The 17,426-nt window shown below is 50.4% G+C and overlaps 2 protein-coding genes across 3 annotated transcripts; both read left to right on the top strand.

The window, feature by feature from the left end:
- Positions 1–468: 468 nt before the first annotated feature.
- LOC142888868 (cingulin-like protein 1) lies at positions 469–11,748 on the top strand. Of its 2 annotated transcripts, none has more exons than XM_076027344.1 (19): positions 469–525; positions 2,009–2,968; positions 3,053–3,147; positions 4,297–4,411; positions 4,499–4,594; positions 4,681–4,829; positions 5,234–5,375; positions 5,485–5,697; positions 5,776–5,982; positions 6,078–6,182; positions 6,269–6,421; positions 6,502–6,672; positions 6,814–6,966; positions 8,061–8,150; positions 8,976–9,059; positions 10,398–10,522; positions 10,756–10,864; positions 10,971–11,134; positions 11,293–11,748. In XM_076027344.1, the coding sequence occupies exons 2-19, from the start codon at positions 2,030–2,032 to the stop codon at positions 11,369–11,371; spliced, it is 3,189 nt and encodes a 1,062-aa protein (XP_075883459.1). In that variant the 5' UTR covers positions 469–525; positions 2,009–2,029; the 3' UTR covers positions 11,372–11,748. The 2 variants fall into 2 exon arrangements, with proteins under 2 accessions (XP_075883459.1, XP_075883460.1); XM_076027345.1 differs by lacking the exon at positions 469–525 and adding an exon at positions 613–976.
- Positions 11,749–13,444: 1,696 nt separating this feature from the next.
- Positions 13,445–16,474, top strand: LOC142888869 (aquaporin-9-like). The gene is made up of 4 exons (XM_076027346.1): positions 13,445–13,578; positions 14,074–14,192; positions 15,004–15,221; positions 15,861–16,474. The coding sequence occupies exons 1-4, from the start codon at positions 13,473–13,475 to the stop codon at positions 16,078–16,080; spliced, it is 663 nt and encodes a 220-aa protein (XP_075883461.1). The 5' UTR covers positions 13,445–13,472; the 3' UTR covers positions 16,081–16,474.
- The last annotated feature ends 952 nt before the right edge of the window (positions 16,475–17,426 follow it).

The following is a 17,426-nucleotide window of genomic DNA, read 5'->3' as shown; positions in this document are numbered from 1 at the left end:
ATATCGGACATAAATACTACTACTACAACAACTACTACTACTACTGCTACTACTACTACTACTACTACTTATAATAATAATAATAATAATAATAATAATAATAATAATAATAATAATAATTTTCACGCGTACACTAAATATATTTATATAAAAAAATTCGCTACTTCATGAACCTCGTTTATCTTTTCACATTTGGTAGTGAAGAGGGTTTTTTTTTTTTTTTCAACCTTAAAACGCGCATAACATTCTGTCCCAACACGTGTGCCAGTTGTGGCCTGAAACACCAGGCAAATTCTCCCATTCATCGACTTATAACTTGTTCAATTTACATTATCATACGTTGATTTTGCGAGAACGGGGAAGCTCGAGTAGTGTGATTTCTGGCATGGAGTAGTCCGTGAACGCCTCTCGGAGCAGGGCGCAGAGATCGTGTCCTATCCGGGCGGAGGCGGCAGGAGGAGGGGGAGGAGGAGGAGGAGGAGGAGGAGAAGCTCCAGTCAGCACTCAGACTGACTCCAGGCTCCGGTAAGTTACAGCTCAGTGCCGTTTTGTTCCCAAGCGAAACTCTTCTTCAAATGAAAAAACAGAGTGAAGAAGAAAAAAAAGAAAAAGAAAAAAAAGATCCGGGACAAGTTGCGTGTAGCTTTGGCAGCGACCAGAACTCTTTGTTCCGCAGCTTCAGTGAAGCTGTCAGGACGGTCCTCCTGTCCGGCGCTTCAGCGGGATATCATGTGAAATATTCCGCCTTCATATTACCCGTCGCCGTTCGTTTCAGCCGTTCGTTGTGTCCTTATCACTGCATTTTTTTTTCTTTGTTTGTTTGGAAGCGAAATCCAATTCATCCAGAAGCGGATGAGGAAATAGCTCTCTCACGTCATGGATCAAAACTTCCACAAGCGAAGGTTTTAGTTCTGCACCTAAAGCTTAAAGAGGGGGGGGGGGGGGGGGGGGATATGGGCTGGACAAAGTAACTGTGGTGAGTTGGTTTATGATTTTGTATTGAAAAAGCAAGGTATTCAACAAACCTTTTTTTCAAAGTATTTGCTAAGAAGTTTGACAAATTGTAGAAAATCCTCATCAGATCTTTTATTTTGTTTGTTGTTTGTTTTTAAATTATCTGAATGTAATAATAATTTAAATTAATCCCCGTTTGTTTATTTGTTTTTTCCTTTTTACAATTGCGTTGACTTTTGAACTTCTCTGTGTTTGCTTGCCATTTGAAATGTCCCACAACTTGTCCTACCTTTGAAAATGTACTTCATTACAGGATTGTCATTTTTGTAACAGAGCCGTGTGCTAAATGTAACCTCAGGCCAAAGTACATGAAGTGATTGTGAATTGTCTTCTACTTTTTCCTCCGAGACATGTTTTGAATTCTTTTTAAACAGTTTTCTCACTTTTAACTGCTGTCAAAGGTGAATATCCCCTTGTGTGACATAATCCCAAACTCTCTGCCTCTCACTGTATCAGTAGATATTTTCTTCTCTAATACTCTAATACTCCTTTTTACTGAATTTTCCTGAATGAATGTGATGAATGAGGTGCAGCCTGACGAGCGGGGACACCGTTTTGTCAGCCAGCAGGGACAAACGTCCCTGCTGTTTTTTTCTTTTCTTTCTTTATTTGTCGTCGTCGCGTCTTCCAGCCTCCTCGCAATAACACGCTCGTTGTCACTTTCCTCAAGTGTCGCCCCCCCGCGAGGTGGGTGACGACACCTCAGAGTGGCGGCCGTGGCGCTCCGCCTCGCACAATGGCGCGCTGTCATGAGCACACAGGAGGAGCTGTTTTTTTTTTTTTTCATTGCGCAGCAATATCATGAGCTCAGCTGCGTGGAGCAGCAGCAGCAGCAGCAGCAGCAGCAGGGCTGTGTGTCACTGCGTCCCGCCCGCCGTGGCTGTTGTGTAAACAGCCGCCGTGGCTCCAGCAACCTGACGGATCAGTCGGCGGCCTCACGTGCATGATTTTCTTCTTCACTTCACTTCACCTGCGTGCATGTGTTTTGGTTCAGGTCACGTTCAGCTGAGTCAGGATGGAACCTCGCAGGCTGGGCCGCACGCAGCAGCAGCAGCAGCAGCAGCAGCAGCAGGAGCACGGTCCCAGAGGCAGCCAGGACGACTTGTTCGGCGTCCACGTCCGCGTCCAGGGGATCAAAGGTCAACCCTTCGTGGTGCTCAACACCTCCGGCCAGGAGAGCCACCGCGACGTGTCGGTCATCGCCCACCAGGCGGGCTACAACCCGGGCGTGGCCAGGAGGTCGGCGGACGAGCGGCCGGACGCCTCCCCTCCCGTCTTCCACTACCAGAAACACCCGGAGCTCCTGCGACCTTACGACCCCGAGAGCAACAACCTGAGCTTCGTGGTGCCGCCGGCGGCCTGCACCAGCCTGCCGCCCGACCAGCCCCAGCCTGCTGCTGCTGCTGCTGCTGCTGCTGCGGTGATCAGACCCAGGATCCCTCTGCCCGCTGAGGGCCACCGCAGCGAGTCGGCCTCGGCCAGGACGCCCTTCATGAGCCAGACGCCGGACTCGGTGGACACGGACTCCTTCGTGTCGGTGGGGCAGCTGATCAGCCAGTTCAACAGCAGCCAGCGGAGGGGGAGGGGCGGGCCCAGGAACCGGCTGGACCCGGAGCAGTGTCGGAGGTCGCGCAGCGTGGACAGCGGCAGGACGTCCGACTCCTCGTCCTCGTCGCCCGCCTCCAGCAGGGCCTCGTCCCTGAAGGGCGCGCGGCAGGGAGAGCCCCCCGCCGGGGGGTATCCGCCGGGGTCGGCCAGGGCGAGGCTGCTGGGCGGGGAGGTCGCCGTGGCGGCACCCCCGAGGGGGGTGGGGGAGGTGGAGAAGCAGCAGGCGGGCGCGCAGTTCAAAGGTCACAACGGGAGAGAAGCTTTGAAGAGCCTCCAGCGGGCCAAGACGCCGCCCGCCCTCGGCTCACGCGGCGACCAGCCGCCCGCTGACGACAGGGAGGCGCAGGTAGCGGCGCTCACAGGCGGGGGAGTGCTTTTGAATTCCAAAGAGTGCTTTTATTACCGCTGGCTGCGTGTTTTCTCTCACCAGGTGACTCCTGATCTCCTGAAAGGCCAGCAGGAGGTGTCGGTGGACCCGCCTGAGGAGGCCACAAAGCAGATACTGTTCGCTTACCTGAAGAATGGGTGAGTGGGTGGGTTCGTTGTATTTGGGTGACATTTTCTTAACGTGATGCTTTATTTGTATTGAAGGTTTTTTTTCGCCTGCACTGACCTGGGCATCGTTCAAAAATAAAAGAAAGAAAAGAAAGAAAAAGGAGCAAAGTCTTGGTCTTGAGTGAATTCCAGTCGTGTTCTGAAGCAAGCTGCCTTTTCCGAGTGGGGCAGCTGCAGTTTAAACCTCAAAAGAAGGGAGCACGGGTATTTTAGCTGAAGAATCGTTCGAGGGGAAACTTGTTCCAGCCACACCACCAGTTTTCTTTTCTGCCCTTTTTCATAAGGAAATGTAGTGAAAATCTGAATTAAAAAAGTCAATTTTAAAAAGCTTTTTCCAAGCTTCATTGTCTCTGGCGGTCTGTTGAGTCGGTAAGTCATTTAGTTGGTTGGCTGGTTGGCTGGTTGATTGATGAGTCGGCTGTCAGCTTTTGAAAAATGGTCAGTCTGTTGGCCGCGGCTGCCACAATACCACCGCTGGATTCACACTGAACTGAAGCGACCCTCTGAATGTACTTCATTTTCCTTTGGAAATAAAATAAAAAACCTTCCCAAATTATGAGTGAAATAATCCAGTCAGGTTTCCGTGTCAGGTCCCGGCAAAGACTCGAAGGTCGACTCAAGGTCAATCCACCCCGTTAGCCAAGATGAAAGATTTCACTTAAGCACAACCACCTTTAGAATCTGAGGGTTCGACTCTTTTTTTTTTTTTCCCCGACAACCGTCCAGGCGCGGCCGGCGATAAACGTGCGGCCGTGTTCGGGCTGTGTTCACAGATAAGGAGGTGCTGATCCAGCTGTGTGCGCTCACGCAGCAGCCAGGAATGCGGAGCACGAATGTGTTTTCACTGATAAACTAACCTCTTCGCATGGAAAGTTCCTGCGATCCACCGGGGCCTTTTCAGAAAGTATGTGCTGCCGGAGTGGAGCTGAGATTCCCCCCTTTTTCCCCTGCGTTGCTCTGCCAGGGGTTACGCTGCAAGTTCTCCTTTTTCTGCCAGATCCCCGTCCTTTATCTCCGTGTGTGGTATCGAAGCATGCTGCCATTATTATAATGTCTTATATAAGTTAATGTAAAATAGCTTTTTTTATTTAGCTTTTTTTTTTGTCTTTTTCTCCTCAGGACGACGGAGGACGACTCCACCACTCAGAGGAAAGTGGCCCAGATGCTTGAAACTGTCGACAAGGTCAAGTGGAAAGCTGCTGGACATGTGGAGGAGGAGCAGGAAGAGCAGAAAGTGCGTGTTGGAAGCAGCTGTGTGATAACTCGGGGCTCTCTCCACTCTGACTCTAACCTCCCTCGACCGTCTCCTTCTCGCACGCAGCGTCAGGCCGCCGAGCTGCAGCTGCAGCAGGAGAGACGAGTGGCGCTGGAGGAAGAAGTGTCCCGGCTGAAGCAACAACTGGGAACCGAGATGAAGGTCCGACATCCTACGAGCCGACACTCACACTTCCGGCCGCTGCTGTGACTGACCACGTTCCGATGACCGCTCTGTTCCGTTGACAGAATGAAAAGACTCTGGCCAAGGCCTGCGAGAAGGCCCGAGCAGAGAAGAAGAAGCTGCAGGACGAGCTGGCCAAGAGTCAGGAGGAGCTCTGCAAGCTGAGGGACAGGCTGGCGCAGGTGGAGGCGGAGCTTCAGTCCACCAAGCAGGAGTAAGCGGCGACTCCTCTCGCCACTAGAACGCAACTTACAGAGCAAAACTGTGCTCTGAGAGTATGCAGGTTACATATTTATGTTAAAATTGCTCCATTATTATATTGTATATAATCATATTATTAATATTTTTACATCTTCATTTTTTGTCCCTGTTTGTACAGTTTTTTATCCTCTAAAAACTCAGTAGAAACTCCAGCAAACAGCACATTTATCCCTCTGCAGACCCTGACACAAATCATCTTCTTCCACTCAAAAGGTCAACCTTCACGTGGTGACCGTCATGTGATGAACAGAGTCAAATCAAATCTACAAGAGTTCCTTTCCCCCCCACCCCTCCTTCCCAAACTCCCAAACAACAACAACTGAACACTAACCTGCCACCCATGTGCCTCTGGCTCAGGCTGACCCAGATGAAGGCGGAGAGGGAGCGATCCAGGACGGAGATGAAAGATCTCCAGCTGCAGCTCTCCGAGATGCACGACGAGCTGGACCGAGCCGAGAAGAGCGAGGCGGCCTGCGCCCAGACAGAGCTCCTGCTGAAGGTGAGAAGGAGCCGCGTGAGGCAACAAGTCACAAATCTAAATCAGTAAAAATTAATTTTGTAATAATTAAAAAACTGAAGTAGTAAATGCTGGTTTCCGTGCGTCTCAGGATTTGGCGCAGCTGCGCAGCGACTTCCAGGAGATGCTGCGGGCGAAGGAGGAGCAGGAGGAGCTGCTGCACCGCAGGGAGAGGGAGCTCAACGCTCTGAAGGGGGCGCTGAAGGACGAGGTGGAGACTCACGACAACTACATGGCCGCGCTGAAGGACGAATATGAAATCGAGCTGAAGAAACTGCTCCAGGATTTCGATCTGGCCAAAGAGGTGAGCAACCTTTCATCTCTTTGTCGTTTTCTGATCTTGTTTTTTCAGGGTGTGAACATGTTTTCTTTGCTCTTCCAGAGCAACACCCTGCTGGGCCACGAGAAGGGGAGGGCGGAGGAGGAGAGGGTGGAGGCCAAGGTGCAGCTGAAGGACCTGCTCCTGGAGAGGGATCAGCTGAGGGGGAAGGTGCAGGAGCAGAGCAGCAGAGTGGATCAGCTGAACCAGGCCGTCCAGGAGGGCAAGACGGCTGAGAGGCTGCTGGAGCAGAGGGCCAAGCAGTTGGAGGTCAGGGGAGCTTGATGGATGGATGGATGGATGGATGGATGGATGGAGCGGTCGAATTAACCCGGATGAGATTTCATTTATTCTCCTTCCAACAGAGGGAAAAGCAAAACGTGGAGGACGCGCTGAATGACGTGCGGAGGAACGAGGAGGAGATGTGTCAGTCCAACCAGTCGCTGCTCTCCCGCTTGGAGGACGTGCAGGTATGAATTGCCGGAGCTGCCCGCGAGCTTCAGTTTAAAGCCTCCCCGACTCACCTTTCGTTGCCGTCATCGACGACTCCCCCCAGAGCAAGCTGGCCAAGCTGAACCACGAGCACCGAGAGCTGAAGGAGAAACTGCGCGAGGAGAGGAAGCAAGCGGAGGAGCTGTGGAAGAGCAAAACCCAGCTGGAGGACGAGAGGAGGCTGCAGGACCGCACCGTGGAGCAAATGCAGAGGAAGGTGAACCGCGGGAACTTCCACGGTCTCGTGACGAAATCTGTTTCTCCAAAGTCTCACGGGAGCGGGCGCGACTCTTCCAGATGACCGTCATCATGGAGGAGTGCGAGGCCTCCACCGACGTGCTGCAGAGCCAGGTGGACGAGGCCCGGGAGCGGAGCCAGAGGGAGCTGGACGAGCTGCGGAGGCAGCTGCAGGAGAAGGCCTCGGAGCTGGACAAGTCCCGGCAGGCGGCCAAGAAGCTGCAGGACGAGGTGAGATAGCGAAGCCCCTCCGTGGCTGCGCTGTAGCAGCGCCGGGGTGAACAGTTTGAGCACAAACGTTGATCTAAACTCAGCAGGCCGCGATTGCATCCGTCTGTGATTACTATTGCTGGGGTTTCTGCTGGTCCACAGCTGCTCCCTCTGGAGGAGGAACTGCGTCGGTGTCGCCGGGAGCAGCAGGAGGCCCAGCAGAGGGGCCGGCAGCTGGAGCAGAAGATGGAGGAGCTGGAGGAGAGGAGCGCGGCCGCGGTGGGCGACCGAGAGCGGCAGGTCAAACTCATGGAGGTAAAAAAAACAACAGCTTTTGGACGACAGGCAAATGTTTTGTTTTTGTTTGTTGTTTTTTTTTATTGTTGGGGGTTTTAAAAATAAAAAATAAAAATCACAATTTCTCCTTGAAAGCAAAAGTGACAGTCTGCAGTTTGGACTGTTTGGCCTCTGGCATGGGTTTGCAGACAGGAGAAGTAGAGAGAGAGAGGGAGAGAGAGAGAGAGAGAGAGACCTCCACCCTCCATCCACAGTGTCGCTGTTTGTTTAACAAACTTGAAGCGGGTCCAAAAAGGCCGACTGGAGGGGGAGAGAATAGTTTGACTGTTTTATTAAAAACAGACGTGGGCCCGCACAGCGGTAGCGGAGGGGAAGAGCGAGAGGGGAGAGCCACTGCTGTTGACGATTCAGTCCGATTGAAAACAGGTGAGGAGGTGAGCAGGTGTGTGTGTGTGTGTGTGTGGAGGAGGAGGAGAGGAAGGGGGAGGGGCTAACGAGGGAGAGGAGCTAAGAAGGAGTAAGAGGAGGAGCAGGGGAGGGTGTGTCCACAGAAGAGAGGATACATGCAGCACAAGCTGGATAGATAGATAGATAGATAGATAGATAGATAGATAGATAGATAGATAGATAGTGTTTGTGTTTGTTTTATTGCTATCAGCCGTCCCTTTGTGGTGCATGATGGGCTGCTGCAGAAGCAGAAGGACTCCTACAGCAGATGAGCGCAGTTTTGTTCTGCTGAGGAGAAGAAGAACAAAACAGCGGCGCCGGCTCTGTTGACTCTGCAGCGAGGAGGTCTGGCTGCTGTTTACTGTACAAAAGCTATCAGACCTGTCTGGGTGCATCGTCGCCGCCTCTGCTGTCACTCGTTGCCCACTTTTCTCGACGGCACACGCAATCCGTCAAGTCAATAACTTTGGCAATTCTTGTTGAATTAACCTCAAATTTTCAAGATTTTTTTTCTGTTTTTTTAGGTTGAGCCCTTCGCTCCCAGAATCTTTAACCATGTCTGAAGATTCCTCATGTTCTCTCTACATGTAAACACAGCAGCATGGCGCTTAATGCAGTATATTAATCAGAGGTTGGCGTGTGTGTGTGTGTGTGTGTGTCTGCAGGGCCGCATCAGTCAGCTGGAGGAGGACATGAAGGAGGAGCGCTGCGGCGCCGACCGGCTGGAGGAGCGACTGGACAAAACCAAAGCCCAGGCAGGTTCTTCTGCAGCAGCAGCAGCAGCAGAGACAAAACACATTGTCTCGGGTTTGAAGGCCTACATCTGTTTTTACCATGAAGCCGATTTCGAGGGAGGGAGGGAGAGACGCCCACGTTTCCCCTGAAAATGACAATTTGTTTTCTATTATTCTCTAAAATGTGTGTCTGAGTTCCTGCGTCCCGGCTGATGTCACCGGCAGGAACTTCCTGGCCTGGAGCCGCAGAAGTAGGCCAGTGTTCATGTGAGAGGAGTGACGCAGACTAATTGACACAAATCACTGTTGCGGGTCCAGCGCAGGCACAAAAAGGAGAAGAAGGGAAGAAAAAAGAAAGGCAGCTAACTGTTGTGAGCGTCTATTCATGACGAGCGCTTCCCCCCGGGGCCTCTGGACGCTATTAGACTGGAGGAATCCTCCAGATCTGACGTTAACCACTCAGACCAGACAGCATTTCCTGCTAAAGCTCTCATTTAAAATGCGGCCTCGTCTCAGTCGGGCCTCGGCCATGGACGAAGGGCGTGTGTAGCAACTTTTGACCTTGAAATTCCTCTTTCAAGTTAGAGTCTTGCAGTTCCGTCCGGTACTCTGACACATAATCTGACTCATTTCCACCTTTGTGAGTAATTAAAATGGGTCCAGAGTGACCGACTGGATGCTGCTTTAGAATTGGAGGTCACATCTTCATCTCTGTAGTCCAGAAAGTTGAAATAAAGTGAAAGAAATGCAATTTAGATGCAGGGGGGAGTCACTGAGTGATTCTTCTTCACACACACTGAAGCCACCGCAGAGGATTCACCCTGTCTCTGTCTCTGCTGTTAACAGATGGATCAGGTGAGGACCGAGCTGGCGCAGGAGAGAGCAGCGAGGCAGGACCTGGAGTGCGACAAGACCAGTCTGGAGAGACAGGTACTGGTTCTGAGCCCACACACCCATCCTGAGACTCCAGTGTTTGTTTTGTTGAGGAAACAACCTTTTTTTCCTGACTAAAACCAGACGAAAACTAAATGAAAATTCATTCACAAGGATTAAGACCACGAAGACTAAGACCACGAAGAGGTATATTGACATTTTCGCCAAGGAATGAAAACGAGACAAAACTGTCTGCCAGAGGCGAGATCCAATCCGAGCTCATTCCGTTTGTGGAAGGAAATGAGGATTTAGAAAGTGGCGAGAAGAGCCGGGGAGAAAACCAATCCGAGCGACGTGGTCAGGAAGTCACCTAGTACCCACACACAGATGATCTGGTACAGACTAGAGGCCAAATGTCAACACTGGGGAGGAAGAGAAAATAAAAGACTTTGTAAAAAAACTGTGGCGCGAAGCGATCAGGAATGGACTAAATCTAATGTAACTGTAGTCGACTAAAATGTTTGTGATGTTTCGTCAACTGAAACGAGACTAAAACTGAAACAATTTAGATGACTAAATTATGACTAAAATTAAATAACATTTTAGTCAAAAGACTATGAATAAAACAAAATCTAAATCTTCTGTCAAAATTGAAACTGCACACAACCATGGTCCCCCCCCCCATTGTTTATGAAGACTGAGTTTGGTTTTGCCTTCAGTCAAAACAGGTTTTTAACTTCACTCAAAACAACTTGTGTGAAACTTTTCCCCAGGACTGAGATTTACAGACAACACTGCTCTGTATACAGGAACCCAACACTTCTGACGTCATATTTGTGTGACTCCTCTTAAACCTCCTTAGCAACAGCAGATCAGCGCTAGACTGAACCCAAAACGTGCTGCTTTGGATGGTTTGGATGTTGCGGGTCAACCAGAGCGAACTGGGCTTTGTTGTCCACTTGCATGGTGCGCTGCGCCATTGTTGTTGCTGAGCCATTTCCTGCCATGTGTCATTTCCTCCTTCTTCCTCCATTTTTTGGGGGGTTTTTAATCGGCCAGCGCTGTGTCGCCACCTCTTGGCTTGGTGTGCGCTAGACATCACCAGACAGCCAAAGCCACTCCTGAAATTCTTCGGGTCAGTTTCACGCATTGACGCATGAAAAACATGCTCTCTGTTTCTGACTAGTCTTCCTCTGGGGTCACTGGACAGTCAAACCCACAATCTTCTTCAGCACCTTGGAAATGAACCAATCACTCACAGTTGCGAACGCGACTCTTCCCCTTAAGGCCGAGATTTATCTGCAGCAACACTGAGCCAACAACCGCACCTAAAATGTTCCTGTTTTGTTTTTGTTCCCCCCCTCCACCTTCCTCTTCCTCTGGTGGCGCCACCAGAACAAGGACCTGAAGAGCCGAGTGTCCCACCTGGAGGGGTCGCAGAGGGCGAGCCAGGACTCGGTCGTCTCCAAACTCAACAGCCGCATACAGGAGCTGGAGGAGAGGCTGCAGCTGGAGGAGCGGTGAGCTGCAAACTCTGCTTTTGAAATGTAGGATGGGAAGCTGTCAGGCTGTGAATCCTCTCCTCCCGGTCAGGATGGCAGGGAGCGTCTGCGGTCACCCACACACACACACACACACACACACACACACACACACACACGTATGGGGGGTGGGGGTGGGGGAAGTAGGAGGGAAGGGGTGTTGAGTTTCAGGAAGAGGCGACCTGATCCCCTCGCTGCTTTGGGCCCTTCAGAGACAACAACAACCTGCAGCAGACCAACCGCAAGCTGGAGCGCAGGGTGAAGGAGATGAAGATGCAGGCGGACGAGGAGCACGTCAACCTGCAGAGCGAGAGGGACCAGGTCAGAGCTGCCCTCCGAAAAAAAGCCTAATCAAATAGTAAAGCATGCCTTGTGACTCAGCACATTCCTCCACCTTCTCCTCATTCTTCTTCTGCTTCTCCTGCAGTTGACGCAGAGGCTGAAGACGGCCAAGAGGCAGATGGACGAGGCTGAAGAGGAGATCGAGCGGCTGGAACACGCCAAGAAGAAGCTGCAGCGGGAGCTGGACGAGCAGATGGAGGCCAACGAGCAGCTTCACGGCCAGCTGAGCTCGCTGAGGAACGAGATGAGGTGACCGAGCCGCCGTGTGTGTGTGTGTGTGTGTGTGTGTGTGTGTGTGTGTGTGTGTGTGTGTGTGTGTGTGTGTGTGTGTGTGTGTGTGTGTGTGTGTGTGTGTGTGTGTTTCTGCAGCGTCACCTCCTCGTCTCATGGCTTGCGTTCACTCGCAGGCGTAGGAAGAAATCACCGCCTCTCATCAGGGTTGCCGAGGACGATGTGAGAGCTGCGGACGAGTTTGGATCGGACTGACGCCTCCGCTCGCCGCTCCAAACGCTCGTCTCTCCTGGACTTTTGCCCCTGGTTGTTTTGTTTTTTGTTTTTTTACAGAACTGCAAAGATCCATATCATCAGTGTAACTCCAATAATCACTCAGGTTGTGACTTTTGTAACTTTGTTTGCAGTTGTGAGACGCATGGCACTTTGCTCAGGCTGACCTCTTGTGGCCGCTTTTAGAACTACAATATCTGACCAACTGATATCTTACTATGCAACATTTTATTTTTTTTTATACATATACTGTGTACTTGTAGCTAAATTGATTAATGTGTTTTCTAAGTTATTCTCTTATGGTGTGACTTAACACTGTGCAAACTGGAAATATTGTGAATAAATGTGAATAAAACAGACTTCCAGTATTGACTCGCTGCTTGTGACACAGTCTGGCGCCTCGGAAATAGATGGGATTTATTGGAATGAAAAAAAAATGAATGAGAATACAACTATGGTGCTGTTGGTCGTCTGTCTGCTCTGGCCGGGGAGCGAAGCTGAGGGGGGGCTGCGACTGCTGTGTGATCAGATCAATAGTGGGCGCTGAGTGGCTGCCTGTTGGCCCCCCCGAGGTGCAGATGTGGTGCGAGGGCTCTGAACTTCGGCAGCATCACATCGGCTCCCACTTGCCAAGAGTTTGAAACGGCGACCCGCAGCACCAGACGTGGCAGCATGAGGCACCACTGCGCACTCAAACACGGGATAGTCAAGGAATTCCTGGCAGAATTCCTGGGCACGTTTGTCCTGGTGGTGAGTGGATTTCCCCCTGTTGACTTTTTGCATTTTGTTGGCTTGTTTGGCTCCAGAAGCCCTGCATCTTGACACTAAGCCGATGAAGAAGCACTGCATGCTGGTTGTTCTTATTGAAGCTTGTTGTGTTCTTGTTGTGCGTGGCAGTTGTTCGGCTGCGGCTCCGTCGCCCAGACGGTCCTCAGCAGAAACACCCTGGGAGAGCCCCTCACCGTGCACATCGGCTTCTCGGTGGGACTGATGATGGCGGCGTACGTTGCCGGTGGAGTGTCAGGTAATGACGGTCAACTTGCCTGAAGGTAGAAAAGTTCATCCTTTACTTCTGCTGTTTGCAAGTTTGGCACTATGTGGCAACTTGCAAAACTTTTTGCAAAGCAAAAATACCATATTTTAGCTGGAGGCTGTCAACAGAGGGCTAAATATGCTGTTTTCTGGAGAGCTCCATTGCTCCGTTTCTTTTGAAGGAAAACTACAATGTATCCCATCACCCTCCATCGGTGGACTGGAGTGAAAAATATTGATCTAAACCCTTGTGCACCATGGACAATTTCAAACCTGCAGTGTGTTTCTATCACACTGCAGGTTTGAAATTGTCTTGATTGTCACTGACTGCACTTGCCATTCATGGTCCGTCTACTTCTGGTGGAGGTCGTACAAAGTCGGTGGAAATCCACCCTGTTTGCCTGCAACGTCGTTACTTTTCATGTACCTGTTGCAAACGTGAACATGAGCTGAGGAAAACCCTTGGACAAGTGTTGCAGTTGCTCTTGACTGCTGGGCCTCCTCACTCCTCACGTCCCTGGTCCTGCTGCTCTGCTCAGCAGCAGAACCTCCCCGGCCTGTTAGGAACGTGCCAGCACTGCACCCGCCTGCCTGCCTGCCTGCCTGCCCGCACTCGATGCATGTGTACTGAGCATCGATTTGCTAGCGCCAGTCGGCAGCTTCTCCTGGGTCAAACACAACCCGGGGCGCTAACTGTCCTGCAAACTCCATTGATCCCAGGCTGCTCTCGTGTGGCAGGATGCAGACTCGGCGTGAACACCGACGCTCGGCTCTGCTTGTCATGCACAAAGCTGACCAACCATGCTATTTTTTTTGTTTTTTTTTCAGAGACAGACACTTTTCCTGTCTGTCTCTGAAAATCCTTTTTTTTTTTTTCCTCTCGATTTTTGCAATCATTCACTTCTTTTCCTTCCTTTCTTTTGTTTCTTTGTTTCTTCTTTTTGCACACAATAACGTCGCTCGTATGTTTCGACCGTCCTGCACCCCTCCTTCACTCTCCACTTTGTCCTCTCGTCCAGGAGGCCACGTGAACCCTGCTGTGTCCCTGGCCATGGTCATCCTGGGCAAACTCAAGATCTGGAAGTTTCCCTTCTACGTCATCGCTCAGTTCCTTGGAGCCTTCGCCGGCGCGGCTGCAGTCTTTGGCTTGTACTATGGTGAATACACGGCAGCCTGTTGCCTTAAGAATAGTTAATGATGAGAAACAACCTCCTGTGCTTCTCTATGGCAGGAAAAAAAAAGTCAAAAATCGCAAATGATTCCACTATGACATCACTTCTGTATCTCTGCTCTTTGTGATGCTCTGTGATTTTTGCTTTTAGGGTGGAACTAATATTTACTAACAATATTTCACGAGGCCTCGATTCCTTGGTGTAATAAGTTAGGCAAATCTACCCCTTGTGATGTCACCACAGGCAGTGATTCATCTCTTCCTCGTTAGTAACGCCCTCAGCCAGGTGTGGGCTTCACCCTCTGAGGTCACACTGTTTCTTTTGCACTTTAGCAGGAATCTGTCACCCAGAGTTCCCCCTGCAGGCTGTAAACAGAGGGCTAAATGTGAGGTTTTCTGTCATCAAATGCCCACGGCTGCTCCTCACCGGCTGAACATGAACAGATTTTGCTGAGCAGTAACCAGCGTGTCCTCCTCGCAGACGCCTTCATGGACTTCACCAGTGGCATCCTGTCGGTGACGGGGATCAACGCAACGGGCCACATCTTCGCCTCCTACCCGGCCAGACACCTGTCAGTCCTGGGCGGCTTCATCGACCAAGTGAGCCGCGGCCGCCGCGACCCGCTGACCTCGGCCCTCCCCGTCGCTCTGCCGCGCTCCAGAGCTCCCATTCAGGCCCCAAATACCTCAAAGTCTGGCAAACGTGGCTAATGCGACATTGATCGGCCCAGTTAGCCTGAGAACAACCCCCTCGTTTGCTCACTTTTGCGTCTAATGACCCATTTCCGGGGGAATTCATTAGAGGGTCAAATCCATGCTCAACTTCCTTTTCCTCTGTCTTTTTAGTCGGGGAGCAGCGATCCAGCGCGTTTGCGAAGGTGATATTGCATTAAAGCAAGTGAAGGGTTGAGATGAGGTCTAATTGGTGCGACCCACTGTGCAAACTTTGATGTGTGGTGCAGGTTTGCAGCCTCGATGTTTCTGTGTCCAGAATAAACACACGTAGGCAAGGTTTTAAAGGCAAAGACAAAGAATATTGCAAACAGTGTTAATGTTGTTTTCTGGGAAATAATAAACAGATAAATTATATATATAAAAAAATCCTTTTAGATCCACGTTATGGCTACTGTAGATACACATTTGTTGTTTTGTTTTGAATGAAAATGCAAAGGGGATTCAGTTTTAGTGACTTTATTTGACTAAAACGGTGCACTTGTGTTTCTTTAATTCTGTTTGATGTCAAAAAATGTCCCTTTGAAATCTTACATATTAGCCCTTTAATGTATGAAATGCCTCGGCATCTGCCCATGATTTATTTTAAGTTATGGGAGCGAAGCTGAGGGGGGGGGGGCACCGAAAAAAAAGGTGAATGAAAATGCGTTGGCTGACCTCTTGACCTCTCCTGCCGCAGGTCGTGGGGACGGGCATGCTGGTCCTCTGCATCCTGGCCATCGTCGACGGCGGAAACATCGGCGCCCCCAAAGGCGTGGAGCCGCTGGCCATCGGCCTGATCATCATGGCCATCGGCGTCTCCATGGGGCTGAACTGTGGCTACCCGCTCAACCCTGCCAGGGACCTGGGCCCGCGGCTCTTCACCGCCGTGGCAGGGTGGGGGATGGAGGTGTTCAGGTACACCGTGGAGCAGGAAAAGACAAACTCTGAAGTACTACCTAATCTGTCTGCAACACTTGTTTTTACGACTTAATCTGAGGAGGAATTTTCTTTTCACATTTCTGCATTTCAACAAATTGATGGCAAAACTGCAATTGAGAGATTTCAACTTGTTTCACCGACTCCTGTAGTTCAATGCAGCGATTTCTGTGTTAGCGTAGCGACTCTTCACATAAAGCAAACTATCAGAACAAAGAAAGGTAAGTGCAACAATCTTAACATATTAACTTGCATAAACCTAAAAAAAAACACCGTGCTGTTTACTTCAGCTGCTCAGAAGCTTCAACGTTTTAAAGAAAACACAGAGAAAAAGAGAGGAAAGGTCATCCTGGATGGCAGTGGGAACTGGATGGTAATTAAAGGGGTATTTACAGTAAACAGACAGGTCTATTTCCCACCTCCTTTTCACGAGGCTGTTTACCACCCTGAGCCGATGACATGCACGCCATTATATAACGTCACGTGCGCCCCGCAGATGCAATCAATGTTTGGAAATGATCCGACGGCGACGGCGACGACCCGCGGCGACCTCCGTGCACCGGGTGCAGTTTGACTCTGTGCCTGCTCACCCGCTGCTGCCGCTCTGCTGTCTTGCAGCACCGCCGACTACTGGTGGTGGATCCCCGTGGCGGGGCCAATGGTGGGGGGCGTGGTCGCCGCCGTGGTGTACTACCTGCTGATCGAGATGCACCACCGCCAGCGCGACGAGCCCGACAAGGCCCACGAGGGCGAGGTGGAGGAGGAGGAGGAGGAGGAGGAGGAAGAGGACGACGACAGCAGCCTGAAGGACAAGTATGAGATGATCACCATGAGTTAGAGGGCAGGACGGCGGCGGCGGCGTGCGCCACAGGCCCGGACGGCTTCGCCTGTGGCTCACAGGGGAGGCTGCAGACGCGCCGCACTCTGGTTAGCTTCACGCACTGCAAAGACACTTTTCAGCTCAGCCATGACGACAGCACCACATCTGGACACACTTAAAAGGGTCATTTTTAGATAGAAAAACGGCAACTGTGGTATTTTAAAGGTCCCACTTGATGCAACTTTCACTTTGCCAGTGTTTTGTGACAGGGTGTCAGCCCCTTGTGATGTCACAAGAGCCACTGATACCGCTCAGTTTAACTCCCAGGTTAGTGACCACACCTCCAAGCCAGATTTTGGCTCTGCCCTCTGAGACCATCTCGTTTTTTTGTTTGTTTTTTCTTATTTTTTGTGGATCGTCCAACAAAAGTTTTAGCAGGAAAACGCAGCTTTTTTGCAGGAAGCTGAAAACAGAGGGCTAACCAAGCAGTTTTCTGGACATTTAGAATTTTTTTTTTTGTACAATTAATTACATGAGGCTGCGTCACAAGAGTGTAGAAAAATAAAGATACCTGTACAATAAGGGGGCCCTTAAAACCTGCAGTGCAGTTTTGGTTGGCAGGTTGTAGGTTGAAATACGCTGCGCTGCTTCTCACTGAACTTGTTGTCTCCATGGACTAAACACAGACTGTCTGCTTCTGTTCTGTCATACAAAACATGTTTGCTCACAACGTCTTTACTTTTCATACATTGGTTGTAAATATTGTATCATAGCCGGTAGATGATGAAAACCTGGTAAACAACTTGCTGTTGATGTTAGACTCGCACCTGCACTTGACTCCTTTGACCGGTTGCCCCTCGGTCTGTGTAGCGATTCCCATGATATTATGTGTATAGTCACTCCCACGTCTTCAAAACTGTACTCACTGTTCCCTCTTTTGCGAGACGTGTCTGAGTTGAAGTTTGACCAAGTGGTGTTTTGTCTACATTAAAGTTTGTATTACCATCAAGTTGATGTGCAATGTGGGTGGCTTCACATCAAACATTTCATCGGCGCTCACCGAACACATAGAACCACCTCTTTCCTTTTCGATTTAGATTTTCAAACAGTGACAAACAGCTGGAGGGATCTTCTGTAAGAAAATCCTGACTTGCACCTAAAGCTGCCGTCAACCTTGTGAAGAAAGACGATCGTTAGTGTGGAGATAATGGGGTGGAAAAGGATGATTAAACACACGGGTGCCTCGGAAACATCGTCCTTCTAGGTTAGAGGGTGTGAAGGCCTCGGTGGCAGTAAGAGGAGCAGGGGTGAGTTTCTACTGCAAGCAGGGCTCTATGTCTTTAATTAATTAATTAATTTAAGCA

The sequence above is a fragment of the Nelusetta ayraudi genome, unplaced genomic scaffold, assembly GCF_046127955.1.
Source record: "Nelusetta ayraudi isolate G7.1 ecotype Tasmania unplaced genomic scaffold, CSIRO-AGI_Nayr_v1 ptg000020l, whole genome shotgun sequence".
Taxonomy (NCBI): Eukaryota; Metazoa; Chordata; class Actinopteri; order Tetraodontiformes; family Monacanthidae; genus Nelusetta; species Nelusetta ayraudi.
This window is presented reverse-complemented; position numbering and strand designations above follow the sequence as displayed.